The following is a 21,066-nucleotide window of genomic DNA, read 5'->3' as shown; positions in this document are numbered from 1 at the left end:
TAATTCTGGGGCTTACTGGATATCTAATACGATATGGGCTCTAACGGATATATCATATTCAAACCTTTATTCGTCACAACACATATCATATGTGCATGACCCTCTATGCCCAATATCAAGCTAGTCATAAATCATACATGTCAAAACTTATTCTGACACAATGAATTATCATCTCCTATAATAACTCACTCGACTCATCGACTACGGACGTACTGTGCTACTACGTCATAGTCCCTAAACGATATAGGGGAATCCAATCCATTGGACCTATTTGTCCTTAGTTACCGTGTATCTATGTCCCTCATTCATCTAATATCCTATAGACCATATACCGAGTATGGTACTGCCAGACCCATATGGAATCTACTCGAGTATCACTTTAATCGGATTCTTCCCGAGAACTATTTATCTATCAATCCGAATGACCATGGTTAGAGATTTGCCTATGTAAGAACGCATGGGATATTTCTCTCATGACACCGAGAGCGGATGATCCTCTATCAACACTCAATTATCTTCGTAAGGTTGTCTACTACTCCCGAAGACCAATTGTGCTAGATTTAAAATCTTCAAACCTATAAGTTTGGTATCAAAGAATGAAGTACTCGTATAGGATATCCTTAGTGTCTCAAGTCTAAGGATCAAATACACAATTGGGACGACGGAATCGTTGTCTAACAATGAGGTATCATCGACCATCTAGTATTCTGTAAGCGGATCATTCTCTAATGAGCACTTGTACCATATTCTTAGTGTTCTCACATGAGTAACTATGAGACCAGCCACCTCGATCATATGGACGAGTACATGTGACACACTACGTAATCTTTTAATGTACTTCTCGAGTAACTTATAACCGAGATTTTTAAGGTCTGTGTTTAAAAGTGAATCAATCTCATTATTGTGAGTGATGGCACGTGTGGCATACTGTACAATCTTTTTACTTATTATTAATTATTGATATTTTTTTATTTTATATTGTCTATTGTATATATTGTGATGTTCATAGATCTGTGCAATGGAATCGAATAATGAGTGATGACACAGTATGTCACACGTATCATCACTTACGTGATTAGCTTGCAGGGTATATATAACTAGTAGGTAGGTTTTTGCTGGGCTCTTTAGCTCCCAAAGATTCGTACCTACCAAAGGATCACGAAGCAAGAGTTAAAAGAAAAATGAAAAAGAAGAAAGAATGACTATATTAGATGGGGCCAAGGAGTGGCTTCCACCAAAGGGCCTCCTCCTCACACTCCATCGGCCCAGTTGATAACAACCTCATAAACTTCTCTAGGCCTTGGCTTCGGCAGCGCGTTGTCCGTAGTATGCACTGCTTAAGCCACAAGAAAGCCTAGTATTAACTAACAGATAGAATATAAATTTTTCTAAATAATAAAAAATCATATCCTAATACTCATGGCACATCACAAAATGAAACTTGGCTTCAATTCCCAAAATTCTAATTCCAAAGTCAACCAGAGGTTCCATAGTTTTCCATGGTGGACCCCTTCTTCCTTCTTCCTATACTCGACTCGGGAACACTCGCTTGGCTCTCGCCGATGAACCATCATCCTAGCGCTACACATACGATTCTTTCCTTCTTTCTAGCTTCATATCATTAACTTTTAATGATTAATTTGCTCCGAGAAAATCGATAATCTGTCTATTCTACTACTGTATTTAATTTCAACGTTAGCTCTCTGTATTTAATGTACTGTAATCATGAATCGTAACCTAAAATAATACTCTTTCCAAGTCAACGTCTTCACCACTCGCCACAATGAAGTCGACATCGTACTGAGGCTTCTGTGCCGTCAATGTGTATCTACGTCTCACACTGAGACAAGTATCGCAACCGCGTTGCGTCTCCTTCCTCGAACTAGTATGGCCAGACTGAGTCAATGGTCTGTGCTAGCAAACCCTGCGTTCTATATATGTCCAGTGCGTCGTCCTCCCTTCACCACGCCTATTCCTTACTACAAATCACAGGCTCCTTCTTGCTGCGTGCAGAACGCAGAGAATGGAACTTCCCACAGAAATACGCTTCTCCCACGCAGGCGTCCCGTTCCGAGCGACTCTGGAAGAGAGAGCTCCTGCAGGGACGAACGCTGTATGCAGCTTGTGCCTCCACTCAATACTGGAAGGCTGCTCCTTCTATACCACTAATCCGCCCGACTTTCAGGTGCATGCCGAGTGCACCCGACAGTATCTATCCTGTCATACGGCGGCAGCGACGGTCGACGGTCGCAATACCTCTTTTGTTCCTCCTGACAATTCCCGCTCCATGAATCCGGGATCACACTTTGGCCATTATCCTTCCTTTCCTCCCTACCATCATTTATCTTATTATCCTTATCCCTACCCTAGTTATTACGCTCAACCGCATGGCTATGGCCCTGCTCCTCCCCCTCCGCCGTCGCTGCCCCCTCACCATGGTCACTGGAACTCGGTATTCTATGCTCCCGTTCAACCACAACATGTCTATGCTCCTTTTCCTGCTCCTCCCCGTCCCCCGCCGCTGCCGCCTCCTCACCATGGTGCCAGCTGGAACTCGGTTGACAACGCTCCCCCTCCCCTTCCTCCTCCTCCTCCTCATCATCATCATCACAATGATACCTGGACTACGGTGCTCAATTCTGTCCAAACATCTGCATTCGCGGCATTTATGCAGGTACTTTTCCAGTCCATATTCTCCTAATGTGTTGTTCAATTAGACAGCTCGATCGAAACATCTTCGTCTTCCTTGTGTTTAGCGCACCTGTGTGTGTGTCTGCACGTCGATCTGAAGTATATGAATGATGTAATATATGTGTTTGGCTCATTACGGTGGGCATTGTAAGTTTTCCTATTCCAATAAACATGATTGATGTTATCCGTACGACAATGTTATCTATCCACTGTATCTTTTAGCCAATAGATGATGAAGGAACTGCATGGGTTGCTGATTGCTCGCAGACCCGAGGAGTCATCGTCTGCTCACCGAGCTGATTGATTTCCAGGACCTTAAAATCATCCTCGAAACCCGCCTTCCTTTGTTTGCCGAGAAAAGCTTCGACATCCGAGAATCTATAATAACGATAATTGAGCTTTATCTTATACAAACAATACCATTTTATTTTATTGAATTTGACTATTAATTCGGTGTTATCGTCTGACTGAAAGATATAATTGTGTTAGTTGAATAATAACTCAATTCAAATTTATTTTTGGATAATTTATCTAAAAATTAGACTAATTTATTTTTATCACATGATATTAAGATTTTAATTTCACTCTTTTATTATTTTTTTGAAAGAAATTTAAATCGATTTGGACCGGTGAACTCAGTCACTGAACCGGTCGACCCTCCTCGATGGAGTGACGACGACGACGGAGGAGCGGGGCAGGAATCAACGGGATGATGATGACTGGCCTACGACGACGCGAACGCGGTGGCAGAAGAGACGAGAAGGGACGACGCCGGTCCTATGCTTTGACCGGATCAACGGCGCGAAGGTCGAGACGCACTGTCCCCGTACCACGAGATAGGCGACAGAGAAGGGAGTAATGAATGAATCGTCGAATGGCGAGCTGAGGACAAGAAATGCTATCGCATATGCATCGGACATGTACCAGCGAGGAGTGACATGTCTCACTAAATCGTCGTGATACAAAGTTACATATATACTACAAAATACAGACGTGATAATTACAGATTTCACATTGCAATCACAAGGATAAGGCCGCGGTGCTGCTCCTGCTTGCTTCGATCTTCCATGGATCACTTCACCTTCCTTCTTTCTGCAGGAAGAATCCCCAAAACAGATCCACCACGGTTCCATTCCCACCACCATTTTCTATGTACAAATATTCTACATCCATCTTCTCTATCTCCCTCGACGGTTTACGGTCACCCATAAGATTCCTCCTCCCGCATATCACTTCACCACCTCCGGCGCCGGCACCGGCCGAGCCGCCTCGGCTCGCTCCACAACGCATTCTTTGCTCAGCTTCTCGAAGATCTTCGCTCTGAGGGCTCTCCCCGACTCCACCCTCTCCACTGGCTCTTCCCCCTGCGCCAACCCACCGTCCGCGTCGTCCGCCCACCCCAGTCCGCCGCCACTCGTCCCCGCCATCGTTGGAGTCGATGGCAGACTGCAGAAGCCGGCATTGAACCCCGCTGCGGTGCATCTTGGCGATCCGAACAGACCGTCACCTAATTGTAAGTTCCAACAGCTAGGCGCTGGATTCGCCTGGGTGAGCTGTAGCTGCTGCAGTGCGGCCACGATCTCGTTCAGAGATGTTACCACCGGCCACGACGCCCGCCGGAGTGCCGTCCTGCTTGGTGACATCGGCGGGGAAACCGGCGGAGACATCAGCGTCGAGGTTTTGGAGGACATCAGTTTCTTCGATATGTAGCACTCCAGCGCCTGCTGTTGGCGTAGCGGCGAACCATCATAGGACTCCACCGCGGGTAATGTTGGCGTCTGCTGATGCTGCGAAAGGACGCGGAGCTGGTCGGGCGCGTGGGCGAAGAAACAGACGCGGCGGGCGCAGGTGGTGCCGTCCTTGCAGGGCTGCGTCCGGTAGCGCGCCGGGTGGAGCCAGCACTCGAACACCCCGTGAGCGAACTCGCAGGCGTCACCGCGCTTGCAACCGCCCTTGCGGAAGTCCGGGCACGCCGCGCTGGAGTAGTGGTACTTCCTGGGGTCTCGGCGACGCGCCTTCTCACCAGGGTGGACGAAGGGACACTCGGTCCAGTCGTGGGAGCGGCCGCGCGCACACCGCCGCACCTTGAACTCATACATTCGGAACTCGTCCGACGAGTAGACGTCCACGGCCGAGTCGGGCTCCTCCACGTCCTCCTCCACCCATCCCGCCTCCTGGCCGTCGAACCGCAGCTGGCGCTGCAGCAGCGCGAGGGTGGACTCCCCGCCGGCGGCGGCCAAGAGGTGGTAGTCAATCCCCGCCGCCGGACTCTCGAAGGGCGACGACCACGGCGGAACAACGACCGTCGGATGACGACGGTCCCCTCCTTCTGCCCCCGTCATCATCATGGCCATCATCTCTCGCTGGCTCTCCTGCTACCTAGTTTGTCGCAGCGCTCAAGGGGTGATTATAAACTACGAGGGTGAACCCGGTTGGGGTTGCAGTAACCGCGGTTTGGTTAAGCTTCGCGAAACCTGAAAACACGACGTCAAAACTAACGGCGCCCGAGGGGCCGATGCTTCGTCAGAATAACGACGTCAGAAAGAAGCGGAAGCGAAGAAAGACGGAAGTGGGACACGTGGATGCAGCAGACCGTCGAACCGTGGTTCGTGTAGCCGATCTGGGGCTTGGCACTGTTTTCTGTACGATTTGGGTTACAACGGTGAGCCCCTTCCGGAGTGCCAGTGAGAACCAAATCCTACGGCTCGATCCAATACCACGGGTGAGGAGAATGGTGCTGTGGGTCCACCAGTTTTGGTAGAGGATCTTATCCTCCTCCAGCATGGGAAGAACGCCGATGCCAACTGCAGCACTCGTGGCCGCATATGATTATGGTGGGCCACGGTCTTTCTCGGCTCCTACTGCCACGTGGCATGCGTGGAGAGGCAGAGCTGGGTGATGCCAGCGACGTGGTGGGCGACGCGGGTCATCACGCGTGTGCCTGCAGCCTTTAATAATCGTGCATCTCATCGGATCCCCGACGTCCTCGTGAATCTACGGATTAGGTTACCAACGTGCGGCCTTCGAATGTACGCTACCCGCACGGTTCCCCGCCTGTGGTGGGTCCCCGAGTGAGCCCACTGTTGCTGCAATCGTAAGGCAGCATGGATGCCTCCGGATAAGAACAGCACTCGGATTCCGGAACAAGGAAACAGGTCGTATTTCTGTGTGCTACCAACTGGGTTATCACACCTCCTCCTCCCATACTCTTCTTTCCGATGGCAACCGGTCGGGGGAAGAGAGAGAGAGAGAGACTCTGTGGGAGCAAAACATGGGAACCGGAAGCTTATCCTTCTCGACTCTTATCCTTCTTGACTATGCAAGTTTGAGTTTTATATTTATGTATGTGAAAACTGCACGATGGTGTGAGCGAGACGTGAAGCTGATCCCCAGCTTGCATGGGCCGAGCTCGATCCAAATACCCATAGTTTCATCCGGTAAAAGGCTGCTGTGCAATCGAGATCAAAACGAAGAGTATGAGATTTTATGATTCTAATTAATTGATTAAGATATACTGAGATCCTAATTAGATTCTCTCTTTATTATCTTAGATCTTGAACCACTACATCATATTCTAGCAATTCCTCGTCCACACATTAGCAGCATATAACGCATGGCAGGTAGTAGCTATGATTGAAACTAGACGCTTTCCCAGCCGTCCGTTCTTGGGCGGCCAAACCTTACGAGGCGACTCACCGAAGCAGTGGGTGAGTGAGATATTAGCGAGTCTCCATCGATCCTGCCATGGCTGCGAGTTGCCGGGTTTCCAAGCTTGACTCGGCTCCACGTCACGTGGGTCCCTTGTCTCCGAAGAAACCGACGATCCTTGATGAGACGTCATGAGTCGCCGGCAACATGATTTTTAGTCTGAACGATTCTTTCCAACCTCAATATATTACGTGATAGATAAGACTTGAATTTCTGGCGTAATGTGTACTTAATTATGAAATCTAAGAATATTTTACCCCACTCCAGTCTATATAACATGATTTTTTATTAGATACTATCGATAGGGAAATCGATCATAATGAATGCAAGATTTAGTTACTAATGGCTCTTATATTGTTTCCTTTTCTTACACTTTCTTAATAAACTCTCCAAACGTATCATTGTTTGGGTTTTTTTTTTAGTATAATTTCTATCATTTTGCTTCGGCACATATAAATAGTTTAGAGTTATCGGATAGAAATGATGATTGATGCAGGAGCAATAAATGACAGTCATAAGTTAGAACAATGAACACCTCATCTGTGATCCACCTATGGCATATATTAATCTAAAAAGACAATGCTATTTTATTCTTTTCATGAATCATGCATGAGAATAAACGTAACCTCGATGTATGCACTTGTCTTGTTCTACGTAAAATATTATGACCTCGAAGGCCAAGTTGAGGATGAGACAATCATGCATGTTGACCTTGTGGTGTCTCCACGCCAGTTCCCAGTCATTCCCAGACTCGTCTTATCCTCTTGTCCTTACTGCGCTTCCTCCCTAAATTTGCCTGGAATTTACTATAGATTCCATGTTCTCATCCACGACAGCAATAATTTACTATAAATTGCTTGTCGTAATCTATCACGATGATTCACTATGCGTCACGTGCATTAATCCCGTCGAGATAATTCACTATATTATACGCAGTTGACCAATTCAAATCTTTTGTCCAGCTCAGCTCTGCGTCACAGAACAGCTGTGTGCTCCTCCAAATGGCAGACTTCTCCTTTTGCTTGCTTGCTTGCTTGCATCGCCCCCTCCCTTTATATGCCCTCTCTATCTTGTCACCACCGCCAAATACAAACAATACCACATCATTCCCGTTGTTCTTGTTGTTGTTGTTTTCGAGTTGTGTGCGAAGATGACTATGGTCGTCGGTAATTTTTCTTCTCTTGTTTTAGGATTTAGTGTTGGATTGCGTGGATGTGATGGGGCTTGTTCTCGTTGCAGGAGACTCGAAGGAGATGGGTTTGGGTGGTGGCTTTGTGGTGCCAGATACAAACTCATTTGGACAAACCTTCAGGTATCATTAGCTGATTACTGTATTAGATTCTTGTGGTCCACTTTGCTGTTGATGTGATAAAGATGCTTGTGTTTATGTTTCAGTGGCCTCATATGAGTTGTTGTTTCGATGATCTGTGATCACCTCATTGGCAGGGACTATGATGCTGCATCCGAGAGGCAGAAGTCAGTGGAAGAGTTTTACCGAGCGAACCATATCCATCAAACCTATGATTTTGTACGTCGGTCACATCGTTCCTTTTTTCTTGTTAGCGAGCATCGGGCAGAAGCAGCAATGGAGGTAATTAAGATCAAGGTGTATGTTTGATGAACAGGTGAAGAAAATGAGAGAGGAGTATGGCAAGTTGGATAGGGTGGAGATGAGCATCTGGGAGTGCATCGAGCTGCTCAACGAGTTCGTCGACGAGAGCGATCCCGATCTCGACGAGCCACAGATCGAACACCTGTTGCAGACCGCTGAAGCCATCAGGAAGGACTACCCTGACGAGGATTGGCTTCACTTGACCGGCCTGATTCATGGTGAGCTGCTTGTTCATGGAAATTAGTCTCGTGGAGCTTCTGAGGTAGAGTGACGTCGTTGGACTCTGTCCTGCTGTGAAACAGATCTCGGCAAGGTGCTTCTCCACCCAAGCTTTGGCCAACTCCCGCAGTGGGCTGTCGTCGGTGAGCACTGCCATCTTCTTACTTCCCTTTCATCCGGGAATGTCCTACCAAGGTGCTGATTCTGTGAGCTAATTCTTGATGCAGGTGACACATTCCCTGTTGGCTGTGCTTTTGATGAATCCAATGTTCATTTCAAGGTACCGGACTGCTTCAATGGATGATGCCAATCCAAAAATCTCATGCTCTGATTGCTTCTCTTGGTTGCTGCAGCATTTCAAGGAAAACCCAGACTACGACAATCCTAAATACAACACCAAGCTTGGAGTTTATTCTGAAGGATGTGGATTGGAGAATGTACTCATGTCGTTTGGCCATGATGACTACATGTATCTGGTACATCATCAGATTCTCTCTCTCTGTACCTCAGCTTTGATGAACTCAATTATGATCACAAAGTTCAATCTTTAGGTGGCTAAGGAGAACAACACTACTCTTCCTTCAGCTGCTTTGTTCGCCATCCGATACCACTCTTTCTACCGTAATTCCATGAATTCATCACATCCTTTCACTTCTCTACCATAATTTCAGATCGAATGAACATTACTCCGTGTTGTGCTGTTACATTTCAGCTCTGCACAAGCATGGAGCCTATCAGTACCTACTGAATAAGGAAGACAGAGAGAATCTGAAGTGGCTACATATATTCAAGTAAGATCTCAAGAATCTTGATGTTCTGATAAATCTACTCTCTCAATATTGCCCTGCTAACAGCAAACCATTGTTTGGATCCAGCAAATATGACCTGTACAGCAAGAGCAAAGTCAGAATCGATGTGGAGGAAGTGAAGCCATACTACCTTTCCCTCATCGAAAAGGTCAAAGTCTTGGATTTCTTCTTTTCTCTCTGCTCACCGCTGTTACTAAGTAGCTACAGTTCCTGCTGCAGTACTTCCCAGCTAAGCTGAAGTGGTGAGGTCCCCTTGAGCATGATCCACTCCATGGTCATCGACTCTGAGGAGTCGAGGAGTTCCCATTTTCTTGGATTCATCAATGGTCATCTCACACCGAGCCCCTCAACCTTTCTGTATCTATCTCCATCAACCATGTATTGCACTCATGAGTAAATAAAGCACGTTCCAAAGAGCTTAGTTTCTGCAGTGGCAGTCATAATTGTGAACTGTGGCTTATATTATGTTGTTGATGTGCAATGAACGGTGGTATGATGTGCAATGAACAATAATATTATCGGAATTTTATTTATGCTATACATCGCAATGTAAACCATATCTTATATAGTTATATCTATATATAAATTTTCCAAAAAAGAAGTAGAGTTATTATTTCCAAAATGACCGTAATATCCCTCGCGTTCTAAACGGATTTCAGGTAACGGTAGGTGGTACGCTCGTAAATAATCATGTAAGGGAGTACAAAACCGTCAAATAAAACGGTTGTGAACGAAATACAACCGTCAAATATATATGTATTTGGCTCGTTTCGTTTTATACGAGTCCAGAGAGTAAGGGTTCTCTTGCGGCCGCGCTCGCGTCACGGCGGCGCAGCAGAATTCGAAGCTACGGTTTTCTCTCTTTCGTAGATCCTTGGAGTTTCCTATGGAGCTCGGTTGTTGATCCATTTCTAGGGTCTGGATCGGTGTTTCCTCGGTTCGGCCTCCGACACCGATGGCTACCGTCAACACTTTTGATCTCCTGGCCGATGACGACAACGACGATCCTTCTCATCTTATCGCTGTCCGGCAACAGAAGGTTGCCTCCAAGAAGCCCCACGCACCCGCGGCTGTGCCGGCGACCAAATTCCTGAACAAGCCCCTCCCTCCCGCTCAAGCAGTTATTTTTTTTGCTATTCTTGATCCTTCCCGATTACTATTTGCTCGAAAAATTGGTTGGCATTTTGTTTGTTCTTCGGGCTAGTTTTATCAACAATTAATTAGTCAAAGGATTTAGGAAACGGGGACGTCAATGGATTTGCCAGGGGCTACGGTGGCGGTGTTTCTGAAGAGGGTGATGGTGATAAGCCCTTTGAAAGGGGGCGTGGAGGATATAGGGCGCAACGGCAGTATTTTCGTGATGGTCGACTTGGTGGATATGGCAATAGTAATGGAGAAGGCGGGTCTGACTCTGAGCGACCCCCACGTAGAAGGCGGTGGAAGCGGTCGGTGTTATGAGATGAAGCGTGAGGGCACAGGGCGTGCGAACTGGGGAACCACGGATGATTATTTGATTGCACAGTTATGATTAATCTTTTATTACAATAATATCATCCATCAATGCTTGTTTATGTATTTGTGCTGATCTGAGAATAGTTGGATTAGAGGGACCGAAGAAGAGGTAGACATGGATGGGAAGCTTGCAAATTCTAAGGAAGAAGACGATGGTGGAACACAAACAGAGGTGAATAAGGAAAGCATGGAGGCCACAGCAATTGAAACTGATGAAAAAGAACCTGAAAATAAGGTACCTCATCATCTAATCTGATATATTTGACCCTATTTATTTGTAGGTGTAGTTTAGATACTCTTAGTATTATTCACTTTTTTTTGGAGAATCACTGCAGTCTTCTCTCCCAACAGCATTTTTGTTAATGATAATGATAAAGTTGGTGGATTCACTTATTGATTTAAAGAAACTAGAAGCATCTTATTTAGGGTCCAACACTGAACATCTTCACATTACATTTAAGATGAGGTAAATCTTGTCCTTGTTTGCTATTGCCTTTGAGAGAACTAGGTGGCTTTCTATAAAGCTTATATATATATCTGTCACTTCAGTTCCGTTGCAGGCATTCACTAAAATCTACTTACAGCCCTGTCTTTGAAAATTTCCCTGTGCAACAAAATGTCGCTTGCAAGAAGGGCCTTGGAAATTGTATGCTTTCAGTTTTCTTGGATATTGTTTTGGTTGCAAAATATGTTTTGTGACTTTCTGTTAATTAAGGCCATAAATCAAAAGTATAAAAAAATCTGCATGTATGATATCGTTTGATGAACCAGGAGCATATCTAGTATGCTCTTATTTATGGCTGCGGTCAATCGAAGGGGTCATGGTGAGAACCAGGAGCATATGAAGTGCTTCATTTTTATTGACCAAAATACATATTTTGTGGTAGCATCAACGTTTATGGATTTTGGTGAGTGTTTTCAGTGCCATCTATAATTTAGAAAGCCACCACATGTTTTGCATGGATGTTTTCGAGGAGGGAGCTGACAACTTGAGACGTCCTGTAAACGTACCACTATATTGTTTGAAGTAGCAAAGCTAGTACTTCAGTTAGTATCTTTAGTGCTACCAAAGAATGCATTGCCAGTTCTACATTTTCAAATGTTTGTCATAGATATATACGAGGGAGTGGATTTCTAACTGCATCTTTGAAAGGAAGTATGGCTTGAATAGAAAAGGAAGAAATAAATGAAACCACTCATTGAATATTTTCTTTTAGATTATTACATTTTAACTTTGTCTGGAAAAAAATGTGCTTATGTTTTCTGTTTGTGTTCACCTGTTGAACTGGTTGATGTGGGAAATTACATTTTATTAAGTTGGTAAGCTTAGTCACATCACCTCTTGTAGGCTCCACCTCCATGTAATAGATCGTTAGCAAAATCAAATTTTAACGTTACTAATGATTTTAATAGGGTTCCGACAAGGATATGGGAAGAAAAAAATATAGTGCTGATCAGGTGGAGCGGAGCAAAAAGGTATTGTATTCTCTGATAAATAAGTTTGCTTTGAACGGAACCAAACCGATGTGATTTCCTGCTCTAGTCCGAGTATCACAGAGTTTCTGAGACCAGCTGAAGAGGAAAGATGCTACAGTCTTGGTGGTCATGGCCATGGCAAAGGCCAAGGTGATCATGGAGCGATTTGGCAGTGCAGCAGTAAGCCACACTTATGCTCCTTCCATTGAGGATCCTGGACAATTCCCCACACTTGGGGGAAAGTAGAATACTAGTATGCCAATGCCTTTTTCCCCACCCTTCTCTTGCATCTCTTTCAAAATTTTGTTTATCTAACTTAGAAACTTGTCTGACTTCTTTCTTTTAATAATTCTGTTTAGAAATTCTATATGGTTAATACACAGGTGGTACAATTTCTTGTACTTGCAGTGTTCTCTTTGACCACTAGTATGAAGTATGTGGTTAGATAAAACTAGCATTGGAATAGTAGAATCTGATCCAAAACATTGCATTTCTTTGGATTTCTTTGAATCTTCCTGCTGCTGTTTGCATTATCTGATCCAAAACAACCTTATTCTGATCTGATGCAAATTTTCAATTCAGTCAGATATGTTATATAGAAATGTGCTGTGGAATTAGATTTCTTCAGAATAATTAACAAACAACTGTGATGATCTCTATAGCATGCCCCTTCTTTGGCTTTACATTGGTTCCACTGCATGACAAGTAGGGGAACCAATGTATTCGTTTGATGTCACTCACAGTCATCCATAAACCTGCCTTGATCCTATCCTACAGATGACATGAGCAGTTGACATGACAGCTTTTGTGTGTATATATATATATAGAGGGAGAGAGAGAGAAGTGAACAAGTACAAATCGTGCCCAGCTTGCACGATCCTCTCTCTCTCTCTCCCCTCGACTCGCTCCTCCATCTTCCCTTAAAAGAGAGAGCGAGAGGAGAGAGAGAGGGAGAGAAGCCATGGAGCCGCACTGCCACCCTGCCCAGGGATTGACACAGGAGGAGATGGCAGAGCTGGAGCCGGTGATCCGAGCGCACCACACCTTCCCGCGTGCGCCGGGTACGTGCACCTCCCTCATCACGCAGCGCATCGACGCCCCGCTGTGCGCCGTGTGGCCCGTCGTCCGTAGCTTCGACCGGCCCGAGCGATACAAGCACTTCATCAAGAGCTGCCGCCTCGTCCGCGGCGATGGTGGCGTCGGCAGCGTCCGGGAGGTCACCGTCGTGTCGGGCCTCCCGGCGTCCACCAGCGTCGAGCGGCTGGAGATCCTGGACGACGACCGCCACGTCCTCAGCTTCTGCGTCATGGGCGGGGAGCACCGGCTCAGGAACTACCGCTCCGTCACGTCGGTCACCGAGCTCCACCGGGAAGGTAAGGCCTACACCCTCGTCCTCGAGTCCTACGTTGTGGACATCCCGGAGGGGAACACCGAGGAGGACACCAAGATGTTCACCGACACCGTCGTCAAGCTCAACTTGCAGAAGCTCGCGGCGGTGGCCATGGCCTCCTCGCGCGCTGAACCATGCACTGCGTCAGGTCGGACCTGATGACGCTAACATGCACTGCGTCGGTTCCCTCTTTCATATGCTGCCTCTGTTGTTTCACTTGAACTCTTCGTATCTTTAACCTTGGTGTTTGCTATACTGTAGTTTGAGATAAACCCCATGTTTCTTTCCTTATCCTTCATCTCACTAAGAAGGTATTGTTGATGCGCATCTGTACAAGATTTTCCAGTGCCTGCCGATGAAAGATCTGTGGAAGGCATGGGTTAGAAGAGGAGGATGATGAAGAAGAAGAAGAAGAAAGTAGAAAGGTGAGGGGAGGCACAGGAGACATGTGACACTGCATCAGAATCTAGTCTTTGGGAGTGTGTGCGTGAGCAGCCCCTCTTTCCAGGCTCTCTTAACTGCTACTAACAAACCAGAAAGGGACTTCCCTACTCGGAGGTCTCCTCTGCAATCCTCTGTTTCGTTTTTACTTGGGAGTTGCTGCTGCTAGGAAACCTCGAAGGCCATGGCAGTGTCGATCTACCAAGGGAAGATCTTTAAGCTTTTAGATTGTCTCGGTGTCTAATCAAAATCGAGTCAAGATTACCAAAAGAGAAATCCATATTAAAGTCGAGATGAAATAGAACATCTGCGAGGGAAAAAGGTGAGACCAAGAAACCAATCTTCCCACTCCTCAGCAGCTTATTGTGTTCTTAATATTAAGGTTCCCGATTCACTTGAATCATCTCCTTTCTTTGCCTATTAGTATTAGTGAACTCTGTCGAAGTCTGTAACTGATGCATTAGGGCAGGCCAGAAGAGTATCTGCTTTCATTAGTTGTCTCTCACATATGTGATTCAGAATCCACACTGTATCTTGTTAAATCCCCAGAGATTGTCCAATCCATGACAAAGAGTTTGGACTGGAAAGCAATAGACAAGTAGCAACATTGTCTTGTACATAAATCACACAACCAGGCTGTTTTGGTTCGACACTGCATAGCTTGAGCATATAACTGAGTCTTGGTTCATATCTGGAAATATTGAAATGAGACAAACATTACCTCTGGCAGATCTTAAAAGCTGAAGCTAATGATTGAGGGCAACACTTGATTACTTTGGTCATCATAAAAAATCGATTTACACAAGTTATTTGAGGACAAATAAATTTCGATAACAGCCCTTAATAAGCTCGCTTATTCTCGATGATATCTACAATCCTACACTAATGAGCCAAGAAACTGTGTCTGTATAGGAGGTACATGATGCTTTACATTGTTTGGCAAAATTGTGCCTCTGCCTATCGACAAGTCGTATGTTTCTTGATACTAATCTTCTCAGACTTTAAGGGAGATCCGAGTCTTGATTGGCTTTAGCTTCAGTCCCATGCTTTCGGGCGACAGCAGTTCGGGAGAGATGCATAACGGACTGAGAGGACTCCGCGGGCTGTAGCTCAGCTTGGTCGGTCTGTACAAGCCATACCCCATGAGGAAGTACTCCAAGGGGATCAGCATGGCATGGGGCTGCTCTTCTGTCACGACCGAGCCACATGCTTGAACCTGCAGCGTTTTGACAAGGATGCCAAGACAACCATGAGAGGATGAGAAATAGATCCCAGATAAATGTCGATGGTAGGAGGATTTCACCGTAAAGAAGGATGCAAGACGGTTTGAGATGATTCGATCAAGTAGAATACCTCTACCAATGCGCTGTATCTCTTGTCTAGTTCTTTGGTCATGTTCAGGGCTTCTGAGTGAAATGGAGAGTTCTCACCTACAAAAATTAGAGTCCGACACCGCAGTTTCTTCAAATCTTCCATCAAGTCGTGTCTCCTGTTTAAGCATCAGAGCACTATGAATTCTTCACTACATTGTCTGCAGTAGATCTAATAATTTCCAGAGCTAAGAGAGTAAGGGTATACCCATTAATTGACTGAAGAAATCGCCAAACATTTTCACTCTGCTTCTCATCAAGCAACTGCAGATTGTAAAATAAACATACCATGAGAAAATAATCCGAATATATCTCGATCAAATTTCAGAAGGTAAACAAACAGTAGATGAGTTGCTAACACTTCTACAGGCTAGTACAATGTCTGACTCAGGAACTTGTGAACTTCCTCGTACTTCCTGCGGCACATTTAGAAGAATAAAGAACAGCATGATGCAGAAAAAAATTGCCAAGGAGTGAATGCTCCTAGTATACCTTACTGAAGTATCGTTGGAGTAAGTATTCCTTGACCAAGCCACACATTCCATAAAAATATAGTAAATTTGATACTACCTGAGATTTCACATCTGATCATTAGCACCAACTCTCCATTAAGATTGGAACATTATTGGTTAGAATATTAAATCATACCTTAGTATACAACCATTCCGTCCATGAAGGAGCCTTACAGAGAGGTGAGACAAGTATTAGTCCAAGGACACGCTCCCTATATTTAGTCTGAGAGATGCATAAACAGGCTCTTAGGCTCTAAATTAAGTGTTTAACAAGCTAATATGTTAAGGGCCTTAATTGCAGCACTTACAGCAAATAGAGTAAGAATATAAGCACCAGCCGTAACCCCAAAGCACATGGCAGAGCCTAACCTGGAAAGATCAAATTAAAAAAAAAAATGGAAAAAAAATTGTTATGGAACAGTGACCGTGGCGTAGAAAAAACAACTTATGATTTGTAAGCATTGAGTTCACCAAAAGATACTGCCAAGAAGAGAAGGAGAGGGAGTGAGAGAGAGAGCAGATTACCCGAAATAATCAAGAACCTCTGCCACCTGATCTGCTAACTGGTCAACAGAGAGTGTTGGTTCATCTGCAGAAATTGGAGCAGCACCTAACTGCAGGATTCTTAGAGTAGATGACCAGCAAAATCATGTTAAAGAAATATCCAGAATGTGAACCACAGACAGGTCAAAACATAAGCTGCAACGGAATTACCGACCTCATGTCCTGGAGGACTAATATGGTATATGCAGAAATTATGAAGCAGCAAAGAAGAAGCTTCCGGACAAAAAAGTAATCCTTGAAAGCATGACATATCTGAACAAATCAAGAAGAGTAGAAGTTATGTCCATTTTTTTTTTTTCTATTAGAAGTTAAACCAATTGCATGGTGAATGACAGAATTAGCAAAGTTTCAGAAGAACACATTCTTGCATCTTAGCCACAAACTAGGTTAGCCCCATGCACAGTCAAGAATGCAGGGCAAAGGTATCAACACACCAGATGATTAGGACAAAACAAAAATGGTAGGAAGAAAAGAATCAAGAAAGGAACAATATAGTAGCAACAACAAGAACAACAATGACAAGCCACAACTACTGGAAGTCAGCTAGGGAGAACACAACATTTCTAGAAATGAGTGATCGAGTGTTCGATGCAAGCAAAACTAAATATGACATCAAGTAAGATCGCTAGAAAGAAAAACCTTGTGGTACATTGAGTTAACAATGAATGTGATTGAACTAAAAGAATAACAAATAAGTGCGATGCCATACAACTTACGATTTAAAGCAACATCTGGATATGTCACAAGTGCAGGCTTTTCTAGATCCCCATAAACAGCAACTGAAATAGGGCCATGGCTTGTTAATACATGATGTTCCTGAAGAAACAAATAAATGTGCTGATGAGCAAACAAAGAAACACTATAGAAAAAGGACTTCATAATTTAGAATAAGTGATTGCATGTGCACAAGTAAATGGCAAAGAAGAAAGAAATCGAAGCAAAATATGACATTAGACAGAAAATATAGCAACCTTGTTAGTGGGAATGAGAATCAACTTTTGGTTTGAAAATATAGCAACTTTGTTAGACAGAAAAAAAATATGCTGAGAAAGATAATGAGAATCAAGGACCTCACTATAGGAGACTTGATAGTGGGAATGTTAATAATCATCTTTTGGGTTGAGATTCATCTAAGCAGAAGAGACTATAAGTAACACACACACACACACACATATATATATATATATGTATATATATATGCATATATATGTATATATACATATATATACATATATATGTATATGTATAAATATATATATATATATATATATATGTATAAATATGTATATATATATATATATACATATACATATATATATATATATATATACATATATATATATATATATATATACATACACATATATATATACATACACATATATATATACATATATATATGTATGTAACAGGTAATTGTTAAGGAGGAAATAGGCTAAAGAAAGGTAAAGGTGTGTGTTTTGTGAAGACAAAGTGAAATGACAAGGAGATAGCATAGTATGATTCAAGACCATGCATGCCCTGAGATGTTATTGAACACTGGATATGTATAAGATTTTGGAAAAAGGAAAAATAGATCTAATTTGGCCTCCCACAAGCTTACAAGATCAGAAAAATAAGAACCACAAGAATTTGACAGGTGATCTGACTCCAAATGACATGTGCCACAACTGGCAATAGCTAAATCCCCAAACTGGTCGAAAATGACTAAAAACACACGAAAATCTCATGTTGTGGAATCGTTTCTGTATCATTATAGCCTATCCCTTCCAAAATTAGCACACTGAATCATAACCTTACCCATATTTAGAGCTGTCTATCATATTAGACTAACGAAGTAATATTCTCAAAGCATCATCATCGAGTATAATCTGGTACGTCACTCGTAATATCTGTATGTATAGCTAAGCCTATATTTCCCAGCTAGAAACTAACCTACCGCCTGATGCTTCAAGAAAAAAACGATTCTATCTTAAGCAATGAATAGAACGACAGGCAAAACAAGTGCGTGCTTTTCCCGTCATAGCAGGTTCAACGATGGAGACTTACAAGACGTCTTGTCTGAAACACACACACACACATAGACAATGGAAAAAAACTCCGCGAGGGAAAAGAAAACTGTTCTAATAGAAAGCAAAGCAAGCTCTCATCCAAGATAAAGCCTTCAAATTTTTCATAGAGAAAAAGAAATGCAAAACTTTCATCAGCAAACCTGCATAAGAAGATCGATCATGTTGAGAAAACAACACAGAATGGAAAAACAAATTAGCAAACAAAATACACAACTGAAACCCATAAAGGAAAAGAACATCAAATGCAGCAAAATTAGACAATGAATTAAGCAATGGATGAAAAAGACTACTTTTTTTTTACCCATGAGAAGAAACAGCCATAGCCTAAAGCAAGCATTTTGGCGCAGGGAACGATTAATCCCTCTCCACGCGACCAATTACCTCGAGGAGAAAAGATAGGAAACTCATAGAAATGCAATTTACCTGCTCGGAACGCAAAACTTACGCCACATTCTACGTTTCACCCCATCATTAATCGACCCCAAGAAAGCTCAAAGCAACGGAGAGGTAAAGGTGATAAGCATTGAATCAGTGAATTCCTACCTTCCCTCCGAACGAGATCCTCTCCACATCCACCGAGACCGTCCCGCTCGATTCCCCCATGGCTGCAAAATCCAATCTTTCTCCTCCTCCTACCTCTTTTGCTTTTCTTGCGCCTTCCACCTGTGATGGCTTGGCTTATTAATGTACCGTCGGGCTCCTCTGCCTCCTCCTCCTCCTCTCGGCTTAATTCTGGTCAAACTTAACCGTGGTTTGAGGGATTAGCCCATCGACCGACAGGTCAAATCGAATGACGATACTGCCCTTCACAAGATACGAACCGTCCGATGAACTGTCGGCCGCGATCCGAGCCGATGGCGCCAGGACGCCCGCTACGGATCGGGAACTCCGGATGTGGCACGTGGTGGGTTGGGGGTGGGCCGCATCGCGCTGTGCCAGGTGGGACCCACTGTAGTACACCCAAGGCAAGCTCGCCGCGTGGCCCCGTTGGTGTGGGTGGCGGGCGGAGTGAGGCGGAAGCGCGTGCGGCCCCCTCCCCGATCATTGCCGAGGGATCATATCGAAAACGACGACTTAGTTCACGACGCTTCTGCAGCGTGCTTCCCGAAGGTGCACCGACAGCCTGTGTCGTATGCCAAGTCGTGCGTCAAGAAAGGTCACGTCCTGGGCTTGAGAAACACGTGGCCTCTGAGATGTCCTAAGGTTGGCTGCGCGTGCGTGTCCCACTTCGTGACACCGTTTAATCGTTTAAACTTTATTTAGTGGCAATTCATCTTTCAACTCTACTATTAAATTTTATCGAATATTTATAGAAAAAATATAAAAAACATATAACTAATATTTCATGAGAAGTCTGATTTCACCGTACTACCTTTCAAATATAAATTTTTATTTTTTTTATAATCATATTAAAATTAAACTAAATTTATATGTTTCGAAATGATAAAATCGTATGGATACGTCTATCGTCTAAAGTGAATAATTTCTCGCGAACGTACGGATCATACCAATGACCGATCGATCAAATGATCCCTTATCAATTCTAAAAAAAAAATTTAAATTAGAATCTTCCATGAGACATCGGATGGATTTAGTTGCACTGTCGTTGAACGCTCTCTTGGCGTATTATATATACTTCTGTAGAGGAAGAAGGTGGCAAGTCGTTGGCAATTGCAAGCGACATGAGAGTGTGGTGAAGGAAAAGGCCGGCGTTTTCCACGAGTTACTCTCGTCATTTTGCATGTGTGGCAAAGTCAAAAGAGAACTGTCCTCACCTCACCAAATACAGAGAATAATTTACATTCATTAGACTTAGATAGATATTTTCACGTGAACTCGAACATGAAATCTAATCATTATTGAAATGAAATGTCAACCTAATGCCAATTCTATACTGAAACAATGAATATAAGAATGTAGTTTGTGTAAATTAAGCTGGATATATCAGCCTAACGCATTGTTTCGATACCTAAATTTAGATACGTAAGTATAAACTAATACTAATAATAATATTTACTCCGATCAGATAATAAAATAATGGGATGAGATGGGATGAGTGTCTAGTTATAAAAAACAATGAGATCACAAAATAATCTTCTCTAAATTGATTGGTGGATTCTCAAGAAGGAATGTTTGCTTGAAAAAAAAGAGTCTAAATTTCAGTGATAAATAAAAAAAGATAGATTAGTACTAATCGGGATATTAGAATATAATGTAAGAGGAGGCTTCGAATTTAGTGTTAACAATAATATATTATAAAGAATCCAATCTCTAGCTTCGTGGGACATGACGGTCCGTTGACCTTTTTCTCATTGATCTTTGGATTAACATATGAACACAAGGAATCTTTCTCTATATTTTGGTTAATCGGTTTACACCACAAGAACACCATATTACAATTCATTTTAGGGATATGATGAATAACGTGTTTATTTGTCTTTCATGTGCACAAAATATTGACGTGTGTTTGTTATAAATAATGAATTATAAGATGATTTTGTTGTAATATGGATGATCAAATTTCTTTCCCATAACGCTAAGGTGGCAAGTGTGGGTAATCCCTTCATGATTCTAAGAATGAATGTCTTTGTTTTTGTTGGGATCAAAGCTGATAGATCTAAGAAACTGTTAGGATCGAGTCAACACTAAGAGAGAGGGTGAATTAGTGCAGTGAAAAAATGACATAGGTT

The 21,066-nt window shown here is 43.5% G+C and overlaps 4 protein-coding genes across 8 annotated transcripts; 2 read left to right on the top strand and 2 right to left on the bottom strand.

The window, feature by feature from the left end:
- Nucleotides 1-3,612: 3,612 nt before the first annotated feature.
- LOC135614176 (zinc finger CCCH domain-containing protein 35-like) lies at nucleotides 3,613-5,062 on the bottom strand. Its single transcript, XM_065111238.1, has one exon. The coding sequence runs from the start codon at nucleotides 5,046-5,048 to the stop codon at nucleotides 3,921-3,923; it is 1,128 nt and encodes a 375-aa protein (XP_064967310.1). The 5' UTR covers nucleotides 5,049-5,062; the 3' UTR covers nucleotides 3,613-3,920.
- Nucleotides 5,063-7,436: 2,374 nt separating this feature from the next.
- Nucleotides 7,437-9,465, top strand: LOC135614177 (probable inositol oxygenase). 3 transcript variants are annotated; one of them, XM_065111240.1, is made up of 11 exons: nucleotides 7,439-7,565; nucleotides 7,639-7,711; nucleotides 7,846-7,927; nucleotides 8,025-8,229; nucleotides 8,314-8,373; nucleotides 8,458-8,510; nucleotides 8,584-8,706; nucleotides 8,782-8,851; nucleotides 8,943-9,021; nucleotides 9,106-9,187; nucleotides 9,259-9,465. In XM_065111240.1, exons 1-11 carry the CDS (start codon nucleotides 7,550-7,552, stop codon nucleotides 9,283-9,285), a joined length of 870 nt encoding a protein of 289 aa, XP_064967312.1. In that variant the 5' UTR covers nucleotides 7,439-7,549; the 3' UTR covers nucleotides 9,286-9,465. The 3 variants fall into 3 exon arrangements, with proteins under 3 accessions (XP_064967311.1, XP_064967312.1, XP_064967313.1); XM_065111239.1 differs by having other exon boundaries at nucleotides 7,437-7,565; nucleotides 9,106-9,465; XM_065111241.1 differs by having other exon boundaries at nucleotides 7,494-7,565; nucleotides 7,795-7,927; nucleotides 9,106-9,465.
- Nucleotides 9,466-9,817: 352 nt separating this feature from the next.
- LOC135586262 (abscisic acid receptor PYL2-like) lies at nucleotides 9,818-13,708 on the top strand. 3 transcript variants are annotated; one of them, XM_065111236.1, is made up of 5 exons: nucleotides 9,818-10,159; nucleotides 10,277-10,560; nucleotides 10,645-10,786; nucleotides 11,965-12,027; nucleotides 12,095-12,428. In XM_065111236.1, the coding sequence occupies exons 1-5, from the start codon at nucleotides 9,995-9,997 to the stop codon at nucleotides 12,125-12,127; spliced, it is 687 nt and encodes a 228-aa protein (XP_064967308.1). In that variant the 5' UTR covers nucleotides 9,818-9,994; the 3' UTR covers nucleotides 12,128-12,428. The 3 variants fall into 3 exon arrangements, with proteins under 3 accessions (XP_064967308.1, XP_064967307.1, XP_064967309.1); XM_065111235.1 differs by having other exon boundaries at nucleotides 9,818-10,214; nucleotides 10,305-10,560; XM_065111237.1 differs by having other exon boundaries at nucleotides 9,818-10,560; nucleotides 12,095-13,708.
- A 903-nt stretch (nucleotides 13,709-14,611) lies between these two features.
- LOC135614174 (protein NDL1-like) lies at nucleotides 14,612-19,078 on the bottom strand. The gene is made up of 11 exons (XM_065111234.1): nucleotides 18,920-19,078; nucleotides 17,021-17,120; nucleotides 16,459-16,556; nucleotides 16,266-16,354; nucleotides 16,049-16,109; nucleotides 15,877-15,963; nucleotides 15,721-15,798; nucleotides 15,588-15,644; nucleotides 15,437-15,492; nucleotides 15,212-15,347; nucleotides 14,612-15,074 (listed from the first exon to the last, which is right to left on the bottom strand). Exons 1-11 carry the CDS (start codon nucleotides 18,977-18,979, stop codon nucleotides 14,853-14,855), a joined length of 1,044 nt encoding a protein of 347 aa, XP_064967306.1. The 5' UTR covers nucleotides 18,980-19,078; the 3' UTR covers nucleotides 14,612-14,852.
- Between the last annotated feature and the right edge of the window lie 1,988 nt (nucleotides 19,079-21,066).

The sequence above is a fragment of the Musa acuminata genome, chromosome BXJ2-6, assembly GCF_036884655.1.
Source record: "Musa acuminata AAA Group cultivar baxijiao chromosome BXJ2-6, Cavendish_Baxijiao_AAA, whole genome shotgun sequence".
Classification (NCBI taxonomy): domain Eukaryota; kingdom Viridiplantae; phylum Streptophyta; class Magnoliopsida; order Zingiberales; family Musaceae; genus Musa; species Musa acuminata.
Note: the sequence above shows the minus strand (reverse complement) of the source record. Positions and strands in the feature narration are given on the sequence as shown.

Bases quoted from the DNA above. Each gene is read 5' to 3' on its own strand.
- LOC135614177 (XM_065111239.1), top strand. The intron at 7,928-8,024 runs GTACGTCGGTCA...TTTGATGAACAG, and splicing joins TCCATCAAACCTATGATTTT to GTGAAGAAAATGAGAGAGGA. The intron at 8,230-8,313 runs GTGAGCTGCTTG...GCTGTGAAACAG, and splicing joins CTTGACCGGCCTGATTCATG to ATCTCGGCAAGGTGCTTCTC.
- LOC135614176 (XM_065111238.1), bottom strand. From the start codon at position 5,048: ATGATGGCCATGATGATGACGGGGGCAGAAGGAGGGGACCGTCGTCAT.
- LOC135614174 (XM_065111234.1), bottom strand. From the start codon at position 18,979: ATGGGGGAATCGAGCGGGACGGTCTCGGTGGATGTGGAGAGGATCTCG. The intron at 16,355-16,458 runs GTCGGTAATTCC...AGAATCCTGCAG, and splicing joins TTAGTCCTCCAGGACATGAG to TTAGGTGCTGCTCCAATTTC. The intron at 16,110-16,265 runs GTAATCTGCTCT...TGATCTTTCCAG, and splicing joins GAGGTTCTTGATTATTTCGG to GTTAGGCTCTGCCATGTGCT.
- LOC135586262 (XM_065111235.1), top strand. From the start codon at position 9,995: ATGGCTACCGTCAACACTTTTGATCTCCTGGCCGATGACGACAACGAC. The intron at 10,787-11,964 runs GTACCTCATCAT...TGATTTTAATAG, and splicing joins AAAAAGAACCTGAAAATAAG to GGTTCCGACAAGGATATGGG. The intron at 12,028-12,094 runs GTATTGTATTCT...TTCCTGCTCTAG, and splicing joins AGGTGGAGCGGAGCAAAAAG to TCCGAGTATCACAGAGTTTC.